The sequence below is a fragment of the Notamacropus eugenii genome, chromosome 5, assembly GCF_028372415.1.
Source record: "Notamacropus eugenii isolate mMacEug1 chromosome 5, mMacEug1.pri_v2, whole genome shotgun sequence".
Lineage (NCBI taxonomy): Eukaryota > Metazoa > Chordata > Mammalia > Diprotodontia > Macropodidae > Notamacropus > Notamacropus eugenii.
In genome coordinates, this window is record NC_092876.1 from 419,733,399 (window position 1) to 419,753,261 (window position 19,863).

Genomic DNA, 19,863 nt, shown 5'->3' on the forward strand with positions numbered 1-19,863 from the left:
AGAGGAAGAAATCCAAATAAACAACAATAAGAAAAAAAAAACACCCAATCACTCATAAGAGAAAGGTAATTAAAGCAACTCTGAGATTCTATTTATACACATTGGATTGCCAAAGATGACAAAAGTGGGAAATGTTTATTATTGGAGGGGCCATGGAAAGACAGTCACATAATGGACTGTTAATAAAATCATGAATTAGTCTAGCTATTCTGGGATGCATTTTGTAACTGCCCCCAAAATCACCAAATGTTGTGACCCAGGGATAATATTATTAGGCCTACACTCCAGAGAGATCAAAGAAAAAGAAAAGAGCTCCTATGTATAAAATGTTTTAAAGTGTTTTTTTCAGTCTAAAAGAACTTATTAAGAACCTATTACGTACCAGGCACTGTGCTAAATGTTGGGGTTACAAAGAAAAGCAAAAGATAGTCCTTGTTCTTGAGTGGCAAAGAACTGGAAACTAAAGGGGTACCCATAAGTTGGGGAATGAACACATATATGAATGTAATGGAAATGGTTGTTGTGGCTTTAAGAATAGATACAAGAGATAGTTTCACTGAATCTTAAGAAGACATATAAACTGATTGACAGTGGAATGAAAAAAACTTGCACAATTTATATAATAACAATCATATTTTAAAGCCAAATAACTCTGAAAGACTTAAGAATTCTGATCGATGTAATGTCCAGCCATGACAGCAGAAGACCAGACACCACAGTTACTCAAAAGAAAGCAAATGTACAAATAGCCAAGACATCACAGTTCACCCATCAATCTGGCTGAAGACCCTCCCACCACTGAATGTAGTATCCATGGAGGAGAATGGGAAAACACTTAAAGAAATCTTATCAGGGAGGTACATGATTTGGGAAACCCACAGGTTGTACCTCACTACTCTGGACAGGTCCTTGTCTCTTGACTATAAATCCAGCACTGTGCCTTGTCACTTTTTTCCCCACTCACTATTTTTCTAAAAACCAATTAATTGCATCATGTAAGGTAGGGTTATATTTCTTTAAAAACAAATATATAACAAGGAGGCCTTGATCTCCTTGGTTATTTCAGGATCATTTTGTATCATATAGAATCACTTCTCTCTTGTACATGCCCTGTCAGGTCCTCTCTGTGATCACGTTTGGCAAAGCTGTCCTCCTCTTGAACCAATGGAGTCTCTCACCCTCAACAGCATGGGTTTTGGGGCTATGCAGATGTGCAAATTGTTGCTTTGTCCATTCAACTCCAAGTCTCTCCTCACAGCAAGACACAGCAGAGAGTAAAAAAAAAAAAGGTATAAAATCTACTCTCCCCCCTGTTTGTCTTAAACCATCAAGGGAAGTATTGGGCAAATGGGCTGCTGAGAGGTTTCCCTTCTCACACACCAGCAGGATTTAAATCTCAGCCAATTAGTTTCCAACCGGTGTTGCCTTTCTCCAACCAATCAGTAAAGCAACCTTCATTCTTCTAATTAGCGCCTTCTCAGCAAATTTATTGCAGTGTCAGTTTTCTCAGACAGAAACTTTTTTCTGTCTATCTCTTCACAAAGCTTCTGTAAAGCCTATAAAGTAGCTTATGTTGAATTTTTTTGAGGGGGCAGGATGGGTACAGCATTATCATTAAATTTTTACAAAACTGGCTTCTTAGCTATTTTCCTTCTGACTTCTTAACTGCCTCTACTGCTTCAAAGTAAAGCTTCCTGGTAATTCCTTATGAAATGAAACTAAAAAACAATCCTTTTGGTCATGTATGAACTTGACGCTCCTTATATAATCTTCTTATAGCCATCAAATAGCTACTTGATTTTTATAATTACGATCTTATAATTGTGTCAGTTATGAACGTCAAAACTCTAAAATTAGTCACATAAAAATAAGCTGACAGACCACAATACCCTGCAACCACTGTTACCTCACTTATTGCTCTCTGCAAATAGATCCCTTCAGCACATTCATCTCAAGAGCAGCTTCTCTGTTTCTCAGAACAGTCCACGTCCTTAACATTTTATCTGACAGACTGTGCTTCTTTGAAGATAGATCTTTGTCCACTTTCCTTCCACAAATATGTGGTCTACAGGATTCCTTATGTACAGATTAACTGGGGTCTACAGGGAAACTAATGTATGGATTAATGCCCAATTTCTATTTGAGTTTGACCCCACTGGTTTATATTTTAAAAATTTGTTTAAAAATCAGGGTAATGAATCTTTTCTGTGTTTTAAACATTATTTTGTGATTGAGGAAATAAATAGCTATTCTATACTCATTCCTATTCTGTACCTTTGAATCTTTCCAGAATGGACCATATTATTCCCTTCTAGGGAGATTCCAGACAAGGGCAATTTTTAAAAATTTATCTATAAAATTTTCCTTAGAGGAGTGTGTGTGCGTGCATGTGTGTGTGTGTGTGTGTGTGTGTGTGTGTGTACCTTATAAGGCAGAAAAGCATGATCCTCTCATTTTGAGGTCAGCCTCTCTTTGGACATGAATCTGTTTCAGGTGAGTCCATAGTTGGGGGGTGGTGGAGGTTGGAGGGGCTGGGAACAAGAGAGCCAGAGGCAGAGCTCATGATAAGCCTCACATAGGAGGGTGTCTCTGAGGTGAACTTTAAATGGAGCCATGGATTCTAAGAGGAGGGCTTTCCAGAAATGGAGGAGAGCCCGTGCAAATGCCAGGATCAGAAGAATTTATGATCTGCACTATTTGAACAAGTACACACAGACACAGAAACACAGACACAGACACAGACACAGACACAGACACAGACACACAAAGATAAGACCATCACTATGTTATAAGTACTGGAGTACTGAAAGAGTTAAAGTTTTCAAAGTACTTTCCTAGTTCTGTCATAAGTAATATATAATAATTATATCCTGTAACTAACATTAAGTAATAACTAATATTATCTCATACTATATTCATTTTACAGATGAGGAAATTATTGTTTGAAGGTATTAAGTAATTTTACCACACATGCATAGACACATGCCTCCTGACTACAAGTCCAGTACTGTGTCTTGTAATTTTTTCATACTCCTTTTTTTAAACCAATTAATTGTATCATATAGAGTATGATCATATTTCCTAAAAATATACGTATAACAATAGTAACACAGTTACCGAGATTCTTGGGCAGCTAAGTAAGGCAGTAGAAGAATAAAGGACTTGGAGTCAGAAAGCCCTAATATGACTTTGGAAACAAAGATAAGGTTTGATGCAAAAATGAAAATGGAATTGTAGTTTGGTTTTATATATATATGTATATATATATATATATATATGTATGTATGTATATATGTATATATATGTGTGTATGTATATATGTATATATGTGTGTATGTATATATGTATATATATGTGTGTATATATACACACATATATCTATATAGATACAGATATAGATATAGTTTCCAATTAAGTATTATTCCACAGAATAACATTCTTTGCATATTTGTTTAAGAACATTTACACATCCATATTTTCACAGGAAGAAAGAAAGGAAGAAAAGAAGGAAGGAATATATGTTTCAAGAAAACATACTGACAACAGAACTGAAATAATACCAATTAAACATATATTCATAACCAACTACAAATAGTAATATTCCATTCAAGCTGCAAACCTTTAAATTCTTTGAAACACGCAAAAAAGAATATTGTGTTTTAGCTAGAAAACTAAGAATTGAAAGTGACTCAATTCTCATACCTTTCTATAAGCAGTACAAGAGAAAGGTTCTAATTTGAGATTGCTTCTACTATATAACGATAATGTAGCATAGCATAGATAAATCATCTTTTCCATTTCAGATGTCAAATTAGTTTATATTTTTAGTTCCCTCAATAAAAATCTTGAAGTTGATTTGAACAAAAATGCTCTCACATTTATAGCATTTAATAGTTACCTGTGAATTGGTCTGTAGTCATACAGGCTTTTATATGGAAAGAGAAAATTACTAGACTATGTTATTTATACCACATGCCAGACCCTTTTACCCTCTTACTGTCACACCAATATTTTTCTAATGTCTGGCATTTTAACCACCCTAGAGGCATATGAGCTTTCCAAAATCTACCAAGCCATATTCTTGTGAACTTACGATACTTTAGCCCAGCATGTCAAGGTTCTAGAAATTATTTACACATATAATAAAAAATAAAGTTTACACAATAAAGCTTACACAGTATGCATGTAGGAGCCATTAAGATTTCCTATGCCCTTTTAGAAATATTAGAAAATAAACATTTCTTTAGTCTGAAATTCTTTCCAGACTTACCATAATGGAGAAAACCTTATGTGTACTCAAACTTCTAGGAAGTTCCTTTCTTCCTTTTATTGAAGGCATAATCATTTTGTGTGTGGAAACTGTTTAAAAGTCCAGACATGAGAGGAGGAGGGAAACTATTCTCTCTGAAGACAGAATTAAAACAGTGACCAGAAAAGATGAGGGATTGGGTGTAAGCCATGAATGAATTAGGATACTGATCATACTAAGAGAAGGAAGATGTTTTTGGCTAATTTGCTTAACCATCTCCTGCGTTCACCTTTGGCCAGATAGAAAGGAGAATCCTTGAAAAAAGCTGGTGAATGGAGAACTGAATGGCTTAGGAAAATTATTCTTTAGGGAGCACCAATATTTTATTTTAAGTGACTATTTTTTTGGTGAACGAATCAAACTACTATTTGAATTTTGCTATTATTGTAAAATTTTATCTGTTCTTTGAGAATATTATAAATTGTAACACAAAAATAGTTTGGTGAGAGAGATGTACAAAAGCAGAATGGATTTATGACCCTTTGGATTCTTTCTCTAAGTAGAGAAGATAAAGAATTAGAATAGTTTAATTAATAAGTTGTATCTGGCAGGCTTGTGTCTCAAACACAGAGTAATTTTCCTTTCTTCCACATACTTCACCACTTTGAAAGTGATTTACTTCCATTACCCTATCTGATCGTCACAAAAACTCTGTGAGGAGGATAATGCAAGTATTATTATCTACATTCTACAAATGAAGAAAGAAAAGTTCATGAGAGTATCCAAAGTCTCACACCTCATAAATGGCAGAGCTTAGGCTTAAACCCAGGTCTTCTGAGTTCAAACATAGTGCTCGTTCATTAAAATATAATTGTTATTCATGGCAGACTGAGTATATATTAATTTTACCTAAGATTAAGTATATATTTTAATGGCAAAATATTTTTGGAGTGAAGCAAGAGAAAAGTAAATACCTTTTAATCATATTATAATTATAACTTAAAACTTAGCAAGTTACCAAGATACTAACTGTTGGAATGAGTAGCGACTTCCTCATTATGATACAACCAGCTAACAATGGGTGCAGGTGAGCTACTAACTTGGCAAACCACTTCTGCATCCTCTCCTTGTTTAAATTCTTGAGGAGACACCACTTCTTTGAAAGTGAGTTTTTCTGTAATAATAGAAAAAAATCCAAAAGGTTAAAATGTAGTATCTCTTATTTTTCCACCCAAGTCTATGTAAATTAATGTAATAGTAGATTTATTATTTAAACTAGTTCTGCAAAATGTCATTTTTTCATGGCATCACAGGATTTAGAGCTATATGGAATATTAGATCACTTGGTCCCAGGCCCTCATGTGGTCATAGATATGAAGTAAGTTGCCCAGGGTCTTATAGGTAAAGGCCAAGATATTATTTGAGTTTTCTGACTCCAAATCCAGTGTTTCTCCCACACATAATTACCACATGTCCACTTTAGAATGTATGGGGCTTTTTGAAAAGCAAAAAGTTCATAAAGGGTCAGATATAATACATAATTTTGTACAAAATGCATTTTCTTTCTTCATATAAATTTATTTTCCCCCCAAAATGAAGATATCACCTGTCTTGTGACAGGTTTAATAGAATGTTAACCTGTCTAAATTTCCCCATAAGCCACTTAAAAGCAAATCAGCTTAAGCTGTTCTAAATAAAAGATTTTGTTGCCACCACCCATTACAAAATTACTTCTCCAGTGATCTTTCTCTAAAAGATCTCATTCTCTCTATAAGATTTTCCCTGCTAACACTATAAACTAAAAAAATTACCATGTTCAATATTACAAATATTGTACAGTGGTCTGAAAATATTAAAGCCTTTTCAATTTATTCCATTTCACCAAAAGAATCAAAACCAAAAGGTTTATATTTCCTTTGATACTATGGAACTATTGTTTTAAGAACTGTATTCTAAACATCTTTACTGAAATGGTTTTTGAAGTATTACATTAAGAATAAATTAAAATTTATTTTAAAATGACTTACGGTAAATCACCAAAACAACTGTAGCTTCTTGAGTCTGTCCCTTAGTATCTGTTCCTTGACAGCGGTATATTCCAGCATCCTCTATATTTGCATTATAAATAGTTAGCCGGGACCTAGCACCTTCTTTTTGTACCACTACTCTCTGTGTAGAAACTATCTTCTCTCCTTGAGGATTGTACCAGTCTATTTCTTCCAGTTCTCCAATTGCTGCAAAGAATATCCACAGAAAAGTTTAAATTGCATTTAAAAGTGAATTAATTGAAAATGACATTTATTTCTATTCAACCAATACTTTGAAAAACTCAGAAAAAAGTAAAAAGAAAGTATATCTGTCTTAAGGACTAACAAATCAAAAAAATAAACACTCAGTCAACTCAATCAATCAACAAGCCTTTATTATATATTTACGTTGTTATGAAAAAACAAAGCAAAGTCAGTTCCTGTTCTCAAGCATCAGACATTCTGATGGAGAAGACAACATGTAAATAGATGGTATTCACAGAGTATATATACAGAGTATTATGTGGGTCATCTGAAAATGAAAAGCTGGCAGTGAGAGGGTGCCAGGAAAATCTTCCTGCAGAAGCATACGGTACTTGAAAGGAGAAACTAAGAGTCAGAGATGAAGGGCGGAGGGAGGGGAAGAGAGAGATTCTTTTAATCATGGGAAGGCAGAGATTGGCATTTCTTAGTTGGTCAGCTCAAAGAAAACAAAAGAGAAATATTGATTCAAAATTTTCATATTTCCAGAGCAGTGAAAAAAATGTAGATCTGGGCTCCCCTTGGCAAAGTTAACAGTTTTGTTTGGGGTGAGTTTAGGTGAACAGGAGCTGATATTCAAATGATCACTTTTCCTTTTTTTGTTGTTTCTTTCCTGTGATTAGCTAAGAGAATTGAGGTTAGAGACAAAGTCACACTGCAGGGATGAGGTTAGGAAAGAATGGCACTGTCCGTTAAGGGTAGGGATCAGAAAGGAGTAATTAGCCCTTTCTTCAAACAGCACCTATCATACAACTGCTGGATTTAAGACATTTAAGACTCAAAAGTGTGCATTATCTTAAAATATGAAACAATAACCCATAACTCCTACTATGTTCTGCTAGGTGGCTGATGCTGAAAGCCCCAAAAGACAAACATTTTGTGGGACTGAACAGTCATTTTACTTCTGCCTTCATGCTGTACTATCCAGACAGCTCCTCTTCCTCTCCTCAAAGAAAGTGCCAGAGAAGGACTTCCAGACCATACTTTTGGGAGAAGGAAGAAGGAAGCAAGAGAAGTTATTTCTCCTTTTGAAATCTACTGAGTGATCAGCAGTAGCCAATTCTCTTAAAAAAAATTTTTTTTTCAATCAATGAAAATCTGTCTTTTCTCCTTCCAAAACTCCAATGGGAAAGGAAGAAAAATCAAAATTTGTGTTATGAATTTGTGTACAGTCAAGTACCACAAATTCCACCACTGGCTATGTTTAAAAAAATCTTCCTCTGAATTCTTGAGTTCATCAAAGAAGTTGGGAACATATTTCATTATGATTCCTTTGGAATTGTGGTTAGTTATTGTGTTTGTTGATTAGTGTTCTAAGATATTTTAAAATGTTTGATTTTATAATAACGTTATTATATAAACCATTCTCCTTGTGCCATTCAATTCATTCTTCATAAGTCTGCCAGCATTCACTTAAACTATCATATTTTCATCATTTCTTATAACATACTAGAATTCCATCACATTCCCCAATTGATGGTTATTGCCTCCATTTCTATTTTTTTCCAATCAGAAGAGATTCTATAAATGCTATTGTACATATTTGTCTTTTTCTACTTTCTTTCATCTCTTTGATATATAGACCTGTAACCAGGTCTTAATTCTATTCTCTAGGACATTTCTCATTGGTGGAAAGTGATTATTTGAGGCCCTGTGCCTTTGAGAGGATTATTGTTGTCAAGAGCTTGGGAGAAGTGAGAGACTGTTCTTTTGGCTTCTTCTTTTGAGAGAAGGGTAGAGTCTAGATGGCAGAATGAGAAGAAGTATTTTTGCCCAATTTACTCAGCACACTTCCTCCACAACAACCTAGAAGATGCACCAGAACAAATTCTGTTTGGTAAAATCAAGAAAAAGTCAAAATGAGTCATTTTTCTAGCCCAAGGCATCCGAGGAAGACAGGGAGGTCTGCAGACACAGAGTTGGGGGCTGGTCAGGAGTGCAGCACGGAAGCAGCAGCAGTGCTGGAGGAAATTCTAGTGCCCAAATATAGAAAAAGAACTAAGAGCACCACAGCAGGAAGCACTGGGGCAGAAAGACATCTCAGGACACCTGAACTAGAACTGGCTGTAGGAACTGGTTCCATCCAGTATCTCTGTCACAGATCCAGGAGCAATAGCTCCTCTATGAGAATGAGGTCTAGCTGAGTACCGAAAAAGGAATAAATTCCAGAAACTGAGCTATGTGGCTCTGAGCCCAGATGCAGAAAAGTGACTCATTTCTAATCTTGAATTCAACCCATAAGTCTACAGTGGAATAAACGTGCCAAGAAACCAAGGGAGAGAAGTTCAGTCACTATGAACTTCCAGAAGTTCCCAGCAAGCTTATTATAGTCACTGAGTCCAGAAGCAGTCTACTAAGACTCAACTACAAACAAGCCAACAGATCCAACCTGGAGAGCTCAGAACAGGAAGGTAGTGAACAGACCTTTTTTTTTTTTTTTTTACAAATCACATCACTTTGGAAGCACTCAAAATTTAGAGGCCCACAGACTGAACTGTGAAAACAGCAAGACATAAAAGGACAGACTTGGACCAGACATTCTGCCATGCCATATCCTTCCCCACTCCAACCCCGAAGTGAGCAAGGACCACTAAGAAAGTAAAAAAATCAAGAAGTAGGTTGGAAGAACAAGTATACAAAGAAAAAACCCCAACCATAAAGCCTTGCTATGGTGATAGGGAAGCTCAAGATTCAAACACAGAAGACAACAATGTCTTAAAAATATCTAGAAGCAAAGCCTCAAAGAAAAGTACAGATTGGAATAAGTCCAATGAGAATTCCTAGAAGGGTTAAAGAAAGAGTTGGAGGAGCTAAAATGATTTTAAAGAATAAAATTAGAACTATGAAAGAAAGATATGAAAAGAAGATAGCTTGGTAAAAAAGGAACAAATTTTACTGAAAATAGGAACTGGTTAATGACAATGTCTCTATGAGACATCAATAAATGATAAAACAAAGTCAAAAGATTAAAAAATTGACAAAAATATGAAATATATCATAAGAAAAATAACTATGTTGGTAAGAAGATCAAAGAGAAATAATTTAAGAATCATTGTACTGCCTAAAATTCATGAACAAAAAAAAACCCAGACATTATATTTCAAAAAATTAAGAAAATCTGTCCAGCTATCTTAGAATGACAAAAGAGAGTAGAAATGTGACAATCCACCAGCGATTTCCTGAAAGAAACTCCCAAATTAAAACTCTCAGGAATATTATAGCCAATATCTAGAAATAAAGGAGAAAATGATGAAAGAAACCAGAAAAAAAAAAAAAGAATTCAGGAATCACTGTTAGGATCACACAAGACTCAGCAACCTTCAAGCCTGGAATGTGATATTGCAGAACATAAAGGATTGAGGATTAGAACCAACTGAGCAAAGCTGAGAATAATCCTACAAGGGAAAAACTGACATTTAATTACATAGAAGACTTTTAAGGATTCCTGATGAAAAGGGGGAAAAAAAAAAGGGGGGGAGGAGAGGGAATAAGAGGGAAGAAAAATTTAGAGGAAATGTCAGAAGTAAAATACATTCTTAAAGAGGGGACTGGTGAAAAAGGAAAGGATAATTAAGAATGAAGAGGATGGAGAGAAATACAGTTAGCAAGTATAACTATGAATGTGAATGGGATGAACACACTCATAAATCAGAACAGAATAGCAGAGTGTCTGAGAAATCAGAATCCAACAATAACTTGTTTGCAAAAAACACACTTGAGACAGAAAGATATCCAGAGAGTTAAAATAAGAGGATAGAGTAGAATCTGTTATGTTTCAGTAAGAGCAAAAATAGACCTAATTAAAAGAGATAAACAGGAAGCTACATTTTGCTGAAAGGGAAAACAGAAAATTAATTAATAGCAATACTGAGCAAACATATGCCAAATGACAAAGCATCTAAATTCCTAAAGGAAAAGTTAAATGGAAGAAATAGATAGTAAAACTATACTCTAGGCTGAACCTCAATTTACCCCTTAGTCCTAGATGAATCTAACTACAAAATAAACAAGAAAGACATTAATAAAATTTAGAATTTTATAAAAGTTACTTCTGGAGATTAATGATTAAGAATAGAAAAAGCATATCAAATTTTTAGCTGTGCAAAGCATCTTCAGAAAAATGAACAATATGTTAGTGCAGAAGAGCAGAATTAGAAATATATATATTTTTCTTAGCAATGAAATTATATTCAGTAAAGGGCTTTTGAAGAATAGATTAAAATTTATTACTTAATCCTAAAGAATAGGTTGGTTAGGACAAAACATAGAACCAATAATTTCATTAAAGAAAACGACAACAATAAAACAACATCCCCAAATTGTTGAAATACAGTCAAAGCATTAAGTAGGGAAATTTTTTTTTATCCCTAAATTCTTTCATAAATAAGAAAGAGAAAGAGCAGATCAATGACCTGGGAATGCAAGTAAGCAAAAACAAATTAAATAATAAAGAAGAAATCCTAAAAAATCAAAGGAGAGATTAGCAAAATTAAAAGTTCTAAAATTACATTAATAAAATTAATAACTAGTTTAAAAACTACAATAAAATAGAGAAACTATGAGCTAATTTGATATTAAAAAAGAAAGAAAACCAAATTGCCAGTGTCAAAAATGAAAAAATGAATATGTAACCAATGAAGATGAAATGAAAGCAATTATTAGGATCTATTTCTCCCAAATATATGCCAATAAAACTGACAATCTAAATGAAATGAGTATTTAAAAATATAGATTGTCAAGATTAATAGAAAATGAAATAGAATAATTAATTCTATCTTAGAAAAAGAAATTCAACAAACCATAAACTCCCTAAGGGAGGAGGGAGGGGAAACCCTCCAAGACTAGATGGATTTATAAGTAAATTCCATCAGACATTTAAAAATGATTAATACTACATAAACTGAAAAATAGGTAAAGAAGGAATTCTACCAAATTCCTTCTATAACGCAACTATGATCTTGAAAGAGTCAAAATAGAGAAAGAAAACTATAGATCAATTTCCCTAAAGAATGCTAATACAAAAAATTTTATATAAAATACTAGCAAGAAGACTACAGAAATATATCACAAAGATCCTACACTATGACCAGGCTGGATGAATGCCAGGAATGAAGAGCTAGTTCAAAATTAGGAAAACCATAAATATAATTAATCATATTAACAACAAAAATACGATTATTTCAACAGTTGCAGAAAAAACTTTTGACAAAATACAAAACCCATTCCTATTCAAAACACTAGAAAGCATAGGAATAAATGGAGCTTCCAGATAAGGAGTATCATAAAAGAAAAGCAAACATCATTTATAATGAAGATAAGCTAGAAGCCTTTCCAATATCATCAGGGTCAAAGCCAGGATTTTCACCATTACTATTCAACATTGTACTAGAAATACTAGTTATGACAATAAGACAAGAAACAGAAGTGGAACGAATAAGCATAGGCAATAAAAAGAGGAAAGAAAGCTATCATCTTTTTGCAGATGATAAACTGGTTTACTTAGAGACCCTAGAGAATCAATCAAAAACCCTACAAAATAATTAATGACTTCAGTAAAGTTGCAAGATACAAAACCAAACCACATAAATCATCACTATTTCTGTATATTACTTACAAAACCCAGCAGGAAGGTGTAGAAAGAGAAATTCCAAGTATTTCAGACTCTCTGTTGTTTACATGGAAAACTTTGAAGGGGAACACCTAGTCACCCATAAAGACTGCGGGGAAGACAAATAAAGCTTATACCTAAAATAACTCTCCCAACCATCTGTAATATTAAGCAATGACTTACTTTCATTATCTTCTTATTTTCAGTGGGAGAAAGGAAGAAAATTTTGAGTTTTTTTTTCTCTCTGCCTTCGTAACCCTGGCCAAATTATAGATTATAGAGATAAAGGTAAGGAAGAAAAGGAAGGAAATATTTTTTCCTGGTTTTTATAAATTTATGGCTTTATAAACTGGAGACTAAATTTGTAAGTCAAATGTAGTATCTTTACTATAAATTTCTAAATTATGGTTTAAAGGTTTTTGTAACTGCTAAAACATTTTAGTGGGTTTTCTGGATGTTTGCAACTAGGATTAAGATTAACTACAAAAAGGACATGCCTCTCTCCCCTTCCTAGAGGGCAAAAAATGTTTTGTCTTAGTAGAAGGTGCTTTCAGAACAGAAGGATAAGCAGAATTGAAGCTAGTTTGAAATGAATGAATAGAACTTAACTATTTGCATAAATCTGCAGCTAAGTCACTTAATTCAAAATTGACTATGCAGCTTATGAAATAAATGTTTAGCAATTAATTGGTATTGCATAAGGAACTCTGTACAGGAGAGATTCAATGAAGTGGTAGACTAGAGGATGACAAAATAAAATAAGATGTACAAGCAATGAAGGTAAAGTGAGGAGTGGAATCAGAGTGAAAAATGAAAAAAACAATTTTGAAGTTTGTAAGCTTTTTTACTAACACCCACTAGAAGGAAAAAAAACTGATAGAAAGTTTAAGCAAGTACAGGTGAGAGGAGAATGGGCGGGACTTTAGAAAAAGGTGGAATTTCTTTGTACAGATAGTGTGAATGGAGGGGTAACTTGAAAAAAGGGTCTGAAGTTTTGAAAAAAAGTTTGAGAAGGTTTTTTATTTCACCAAGATGAAAAAGATGTGAGAAACGTTTTGGAAAGGTATCCATTACCAGTTTCTGATAGTATGCTATCAATATATGGTGTTTACCAAATGGAAACTACAGAAATGAACTTTTGGCATGGAACTGAGTACAGCATACTAAATTCTGTCCTTGAAGGTTTATTATAAGGCATGTCCCACTCCGTAGAATCTGATGGGTTTCATAAGAGGGGAACAGGAAGGTGAGACTACGACCGTGAATCTTTGAAAGTGAGCTAACTGAAAACACTGGGCTCTACAATTTGAGGTTCCGGCAGCTAATGGCCTTTGGGAAAATTGAGGTTTTGAATATTTCCATTTGTGATTATAAATCCACTTTTGATTTTGTTGAAGTTTCTTCCGAAACTAAGTCATAATGTGGCCTCATTTAAAGTGAGATGTGTTCTCCTATTTATATAACTGTCATAAATCAGATTTAATGAGAAACACATTTGATATCTGGCATTAAGACGATATGCTTGGAAACTGCGTAGATCAGGAAAACTCAAGTTCAAATCTGGTCTCAGAAACTTACTAGCTATATGAACTGAGCAAGTCATTTCACCTCTGTCTGCTTCAGTCTCCTCTTTCGCAAAATGGGTTAACACTAGTACCTACCTCCTAGAGTTGTGAGGATCAAATGAGATAATAATTGCAAAGTGCTTCGTATTTTAACTGGCACATGGTAAGCACTATATAAACGTTAGTTATGATTCTTACAAAGTATAACTATTCTTTTCTAATTTTTCAATTTCAATTTTTAATTTTTTAATGCAATTGGCATAAAATGACAAATTGATATATGGTGATTTTCTACATAAAAAGGATTTTGAAATGCATTCAACTGAACTGATATTATTTGACTAGCAAAAAGTTATGTTTTTAAAAATCCATAATATTGTTTGCTATTGTTAAGCTTCTACATTTTCTTGTATTGTGATTTTGGGGAAATTATTGTATAAGAAATACTGTTAATCTGAAAAATAATACCCAGAGGGGGACACAATTGTATTATTTAGAAAAGTAACTTTTTTCAAAATCCGGTTGCTGTTAGATTATAAATTGAGCACTTAAAGAATTAAGTCACAATGTATGAAAACTGTCAAGTATTTGAGTATATTTTGCTTTAAAATGGATAATGATAATAACTTTTTGTTGCAGAAAAAAAGCACCACAGACCTCTTTAGATGTCCTTGTCTGTGAGGTTCTTTGGGACTTTCTATTTGGGCAGGATTATAAGACATCATTAACTCTTGAGAGAAGCTGCTAACAGCAGATTGTAAAGTTTTGTAAAGAAGTTAACAATTTGCTTAAAGTTAAGAGTGAACTTTGTCTGACTGTCTTGCCATCACTTATGAGAATCATGAAATTGTACCGGCTAATAAATACTATGTATTAAAGCTACACCTTTGAGTTAGTAACAATAGACCTTAGATTCAAAGGTTTTATTTTGTTTTAGGGGTTAATTGGCAATATAGATAGCTGTTGGTCTGGAGGCTTACAATTAGCCAGAATTTTTCTAGGGGTTTTGAATCAATTAACTATATTTGCGAAATGGCAGAATGTAATTATTCTTAATTTTTAGTAATTAATTTTGGCTTTAGGATGGATTTGAACTAGAAAGGATGAATAGGATAAAGCTTTATACGTGCTTATAGGTCTTTTTATGTACTGTAAACTATTACTGCAACAATATGAGAAAAATACTGATAACCTAGACCTAAGCTGTGATTAGTAATATTTTCCTATTTTGAGGCAAAATTTGTTGGCACAGTGTTTTGATGTTGTTTTGAATTTTGGTTTCAGGTACAACTATCTGAAACATCATTAAACTGAGAGTTCACCATTCAAGGAAAATGCCATGTGCTGCCCCAAAAGAGTATGGCCTAAGAATTGTTACAGATGAATATTATGTCTGGGAAAGTTGAGGGGATGACCCTGTATAGGCAAAGGTGGGATCCTCTTGACTTGGTTTCTTCATTATGCGATTTCCTTTCTGAACAGGAAATTTTTCTCACTTGAATTATTCTGATTCTGTCTATGATATCCTGTGAATAATGTGTAACTTAGCTGTATAATTGGTTGTTAACTAGGACCCTTCCTTGGAATTACAGAGCAAAGGAGTTTATTCCCCTGTTAAGTTTATATTAGATCAGTCTGTGCCCTTTAAATGACAGTCTTGATATTGTTATAACCATGTTCCTCCTTTTTCCTTTCACAGAAAATTTCTATAATCAGTGCAGGTATAGCAGTTTTTGTCATTTTAATATTAAATCTACTAATAAAATAATCATAAACATCTCTGAGTTACTCTAAGATGCAAGAATGAAAGATCTTACTATTTTAATTTGAATTTGTAGTCAACTTCCTATCCTACGCAAATAGATAAATGAATTCTCAGAATTTCTATCCTTCAGTATCTTGTTCTCTCAGGATGGTATGAGAATGATCTATATCCTCAAAAGAAGAAGATGAAAGGAAGATATAAAATTTTAATGGAGGAGTAAACTTCACTTTGGGAAAGCAACAAGATTAGACTCTTTTAAGAAGTAGGACATTATACATGCAGACATATCACACACACACACCTACACACACAAATACACACACATAATTCACTTCCACGTTTCTAATTGTATATAAAGGTTTTGATTTTGTTTTAAGAATAATTTCTCAAATGTGGATTAAAGTTTTTTACATGTAAAACTGCATTAATAATTGTAAAGAAAATTTTAAATCATGTCTTTTCCTGTTTTGAAGTCTCTGATAACATTAAAAGACTGAATGACTCTCTTTACAAGCCATGAATCTTTTAAAAAATCTTCTGCCTGTAGATGGCATTGTTCATTATCAGGTACAGGGTTCAAGTAAAGACAGAGCAAGGAGTATATAAAACTGAAATTCTTTGAACTTTAGATGAATTATGGGTTCCTAATTTAATGTTCTTCTTAGAGCTCTGTTGTTAATAGGATTAGCTCCATAAGGTTTAAACTAGTTTTTACCATATGGACTAGTTACTGGAAAACCAAATTTAGAAGGCTGTATTAAATTGTGTTAAACCCTTGTTACTGGCAGATTTTAGCAACATTAAATAGAGAAGCTCTGCAAGTGACTTGAAACCAGAGAAGTAGATCTGACAGGAGGAGGCCCCTCCAGAGCTTGTTGAGAACAAGGCTTATTCCAAAACATCCAAGGGAAGATATTTCCAGGGAAAATATGTTTACATGGGAAGTCTGGGACTCAAGATGAAATGTGCTGATTACATGAAAATTGGGGGTTGGTCACAAGGAGACAATGTTATTTAATTAAATTTAATTAAAAAACAATTTTTAAAAAAAAGTCGAAAAGAGAGAAGAGAGAAGGGAGGAGGGAGAGAGAAAGCAGAGAGAGAGAGAAAGAGAAAGAAAGAGAAGACACACAGATTAGATTCTCTCTTTAGGGAGAGGTCCCTGAAGGGAACAAAAGACTGTTAAGAAGGTGACATATGGAAGAGTCAGTACCTCCAGTCTCAACGTATCACCCTAGAAACTTCAGGGAATTCCCCTTGGATGAAATCTGGAACTCTGTTTTGGTTCAGCTGAGATATCTCATTGTCAGTGGTTACTCCATGGATTGTCTGGTATATCCTCATTTGCATAATTTGTCAGATATGTTTTTTACTTTCAGTTTGGACAAATGGGCTTATTTACTTTGCAGCATGTATGATTTTTGTGTAACTGGCATTTGATAGGGAGGAAGTCAAGTCTTTAAAACACAGCTTGGGGAACTCCTTTCCCATTATGGAATAGTCATAACGAACACAACTTGAACCTAAAAATTATTTCCCCTACGCTAACAAAATTTTGAGGACAAACACAATTCTATTTCTCATTTATACTAATGCTTATGTAATACATTTCTTCATATTAGTAATTTTATAATCAAAATGTTGACATTTTATTGTGAAGTAGATTTTTAACATGATTTTAAAAGTTTTGATGCTCTATTTTGTTTACACAAGTCATAGCCTATTCTGACTTCTCATCTCATTCTCCCCATCCACATATATAAATACCGAATCCATCTTATATCAAAGAAATTGAGACAGGCAAAACTTATGTTCACAATGAGTATATGAAACAGCATATACAACATTTCTCTGCCAGAGTTTCCTACTGAAAAAGAGAAATATGTTTCATCATCTTTCTCTGGGTCCAAGAGTAATCACTGTAGGAAATCTGAGTTTGCTTTTTAGTATTGTTTTCATTTACGTTAAAATAGTCCATACTATTCTTTTTTGTTCTGATTACTTCTACATCAATTCACATGAGTGTTCTCTAAATTCTTCATAGTGGTCAATTCTTATGGCACAATAGTATTGTTTTATTCATGTTTCAAATTTTGTTTATAGACAGAATATCTGTAGATATCCACACTGTTTCCAGCCTTCAGTGTGTTTCTTTCGCCATTAGGGAAACATGGAAAGCAGAGTGGTGCAGGGGATGGAAAGCTGGTCTTGCAATTTGTAAAAACTGGGTTCAAAACCTCCCTCTGATAATTACTTAACTTCCCAGCAATTCTCTCAGATTGGAAACTGCATGGCAGGTACCTTTCAGCATTGATGGAAATAGTTGACTCACCTGGAGCTATTTAAACCAATGAAACTATAGGTTCAACTTTCTAAAAAATCTTGAATTTATATTATAAGTGATCGTGTTACATCCCTCTAGCCTGTTACTGATGATGATGATAAGAATGCATGCTCTTTGAGGGTATGGGCAATTTCATTTCTGTATTTGTATCACCAGGACATGGGACAACACCTGGCACATCATAGATAATAAAGGTGGTTAACTGACTCATTATGGGATATTTTGTAAGATGATGGCTTGAAACATTTTCCACCAAAATACTTTCTAATTATTCCAGAAGATCGTTTGGGTTTTAAAATTTTATTTGTATTTGTCACATTAATTTCCAAATAAATCTCTCCCCCATCCTCTGCCCAGAGACATTTCTTTTATATCAAAGAAAAAATGAGGGGGAAAATGTAGTTTAGGAAAACTAAACAACATATCACCTGAATCTGACAAAATATATGCATTTACACATATGTGTGTGTAAGTATATATCTCTCTCTACATGTATCTATGCATGTATACATAAATACATGTATGTGTGTATCTACACACCAATGTATTCCTACTTCAAAAGTCCTCTCCATCAGTATGAATCTCTTGTGTAGAGCAAATTGGTCAGGTAATGCGATCTTGTGGTTATACTGATAATTGAGAGAAGAAAAAGGCTGAACCCAGTTTTTGTTTGTTTTGGGGTATGCTTCAATTATTGCCACATGGAAAAGGGAGACAGAAGGTTATAAGCATTTATATGGCACCTCTGTATGTCAGTTACAGTGCTAAGTGCTTTGATAGTCACATAACAACCCTATCTGAGAAGAGCTATTATTAGCCCAATTTTAGAATTAAGAAAATTGAGTCAAATAGTTAAGTGCCTTGCCCAGGGACACACAGCTTATGTCTGAAGCTAGAATCTGAACTCAGGTTCTCCTGATGCAAATTCCAGCACTGTATTCATTCTGCATCACCTAGCTGGGACAGGAAGTAAGTCATCTCTGTCGCTTACTATTTTAACCAAATAGTCTTACTATCTATGTGATAAACTAAATTATTTCGGCTTATGCAAATATTCTCAGTACACTCCAAATTTCAAAGCCCTAACTGATGTCCTGTTTATAACTCTACTGAGACAACTGAAATTATTTAAATGAATCCATTAGCATGCATACATTATTTATATAATGGAGTTCTTTTCAAAATGAATAACCTGGTCAGTTTAGCATTTAAAAATAGCAAGGTATATATCCAAATACATACAGCATATTAAAGAATATATTGTTAGGAAAAGCAAACTTACATACAATACCAATATTTTTGTAAAGTTAAATTTATGAATATTTAATAATTTTTCAAGAATATTATTAAGGCTAATATGTACCAAGTATAATCTTAAAAGTATATTCAAATACATACCTGTACATGTGAAGAATTTGGACTCACCAACGCTAATTTCTACTTTGCTAAGTGAAATTGTCACTTGTAGAAGAGCTGAAAAATATAATTATTAAGCCTTGGTTAAAATGATGATTTAAATTACATTATATGAGCAAAATGTATTCCATTACTTGAAAATTCTTCTACACGATAAACTATAACTTGACTTACCTTCCACGTTGAATTACCCCCAAATCTTTTAAAGTGACTTTTAAAAGTTCATATTTTCACACTCATCTTAACATTTATTAATCATATTTATTATTTGGTTAAGCTGATTTTGTGTTAGAGAATGTGGTTTTGAATCCTGCCTTGGCTGTTTATTACCGTTATTACCTTGGACAAGCAGCCTCACTAGGGCTAGCAGCTTTCCCCTTCAGAAAATGGAGGATTCTGACTAGATGATTTCTAGGCTAAGGCTAGCCTGTATCTGATCCCAAGAGAGGGAGAAAGTGCAGTCTATTGATAAGAATAAGAATTAAAAGAGAACCAGAGTGAGGATGATAGAGGGATGCAAGAAGAATAACTCTAGTGCTCAGAACTGAAAACAATACTCGTGATGAGGTCTGACAAGGGCAGAGTTCCAAAGGACTATCATTTTCCAAAGGTGTTCCCTTTTTATTTT

General features: G+C 33.8%; 1 protein-coding gene across 1 annotated transcript in view; it reads right to left on the reverse strand.

The window, feature by feature from the left end:
- NCAM2 (neural cell adhesion molecule 2) overlaps positions 1 to 19,863 on the reverse strand; it is a 287,205-nt gene that overhangs the window by 226,524 nt on the left and 40,818 nt on the right. Inside the window, exons 2-4 of the mRNA XM_072614941.1 lie at positions 19,218 to 19,292; positions 6,277 to 6,483; positions 5,280 to 5,423 (exon numbers count right to left, since the gene is read on the reverse strand). Coding sequence (XP_072471042.1) covers positions 5,280 to 5,423; positions 6,277 to 6,483; positions 19,218 to 19,292 — 426 coding nt within the window. The remainder of the gene's footprint in view (positions 1 to 5,279; positions 5,424 to 6,276; positions 6,484 to 19,217; positions 19,293 to 19,863) is intronic.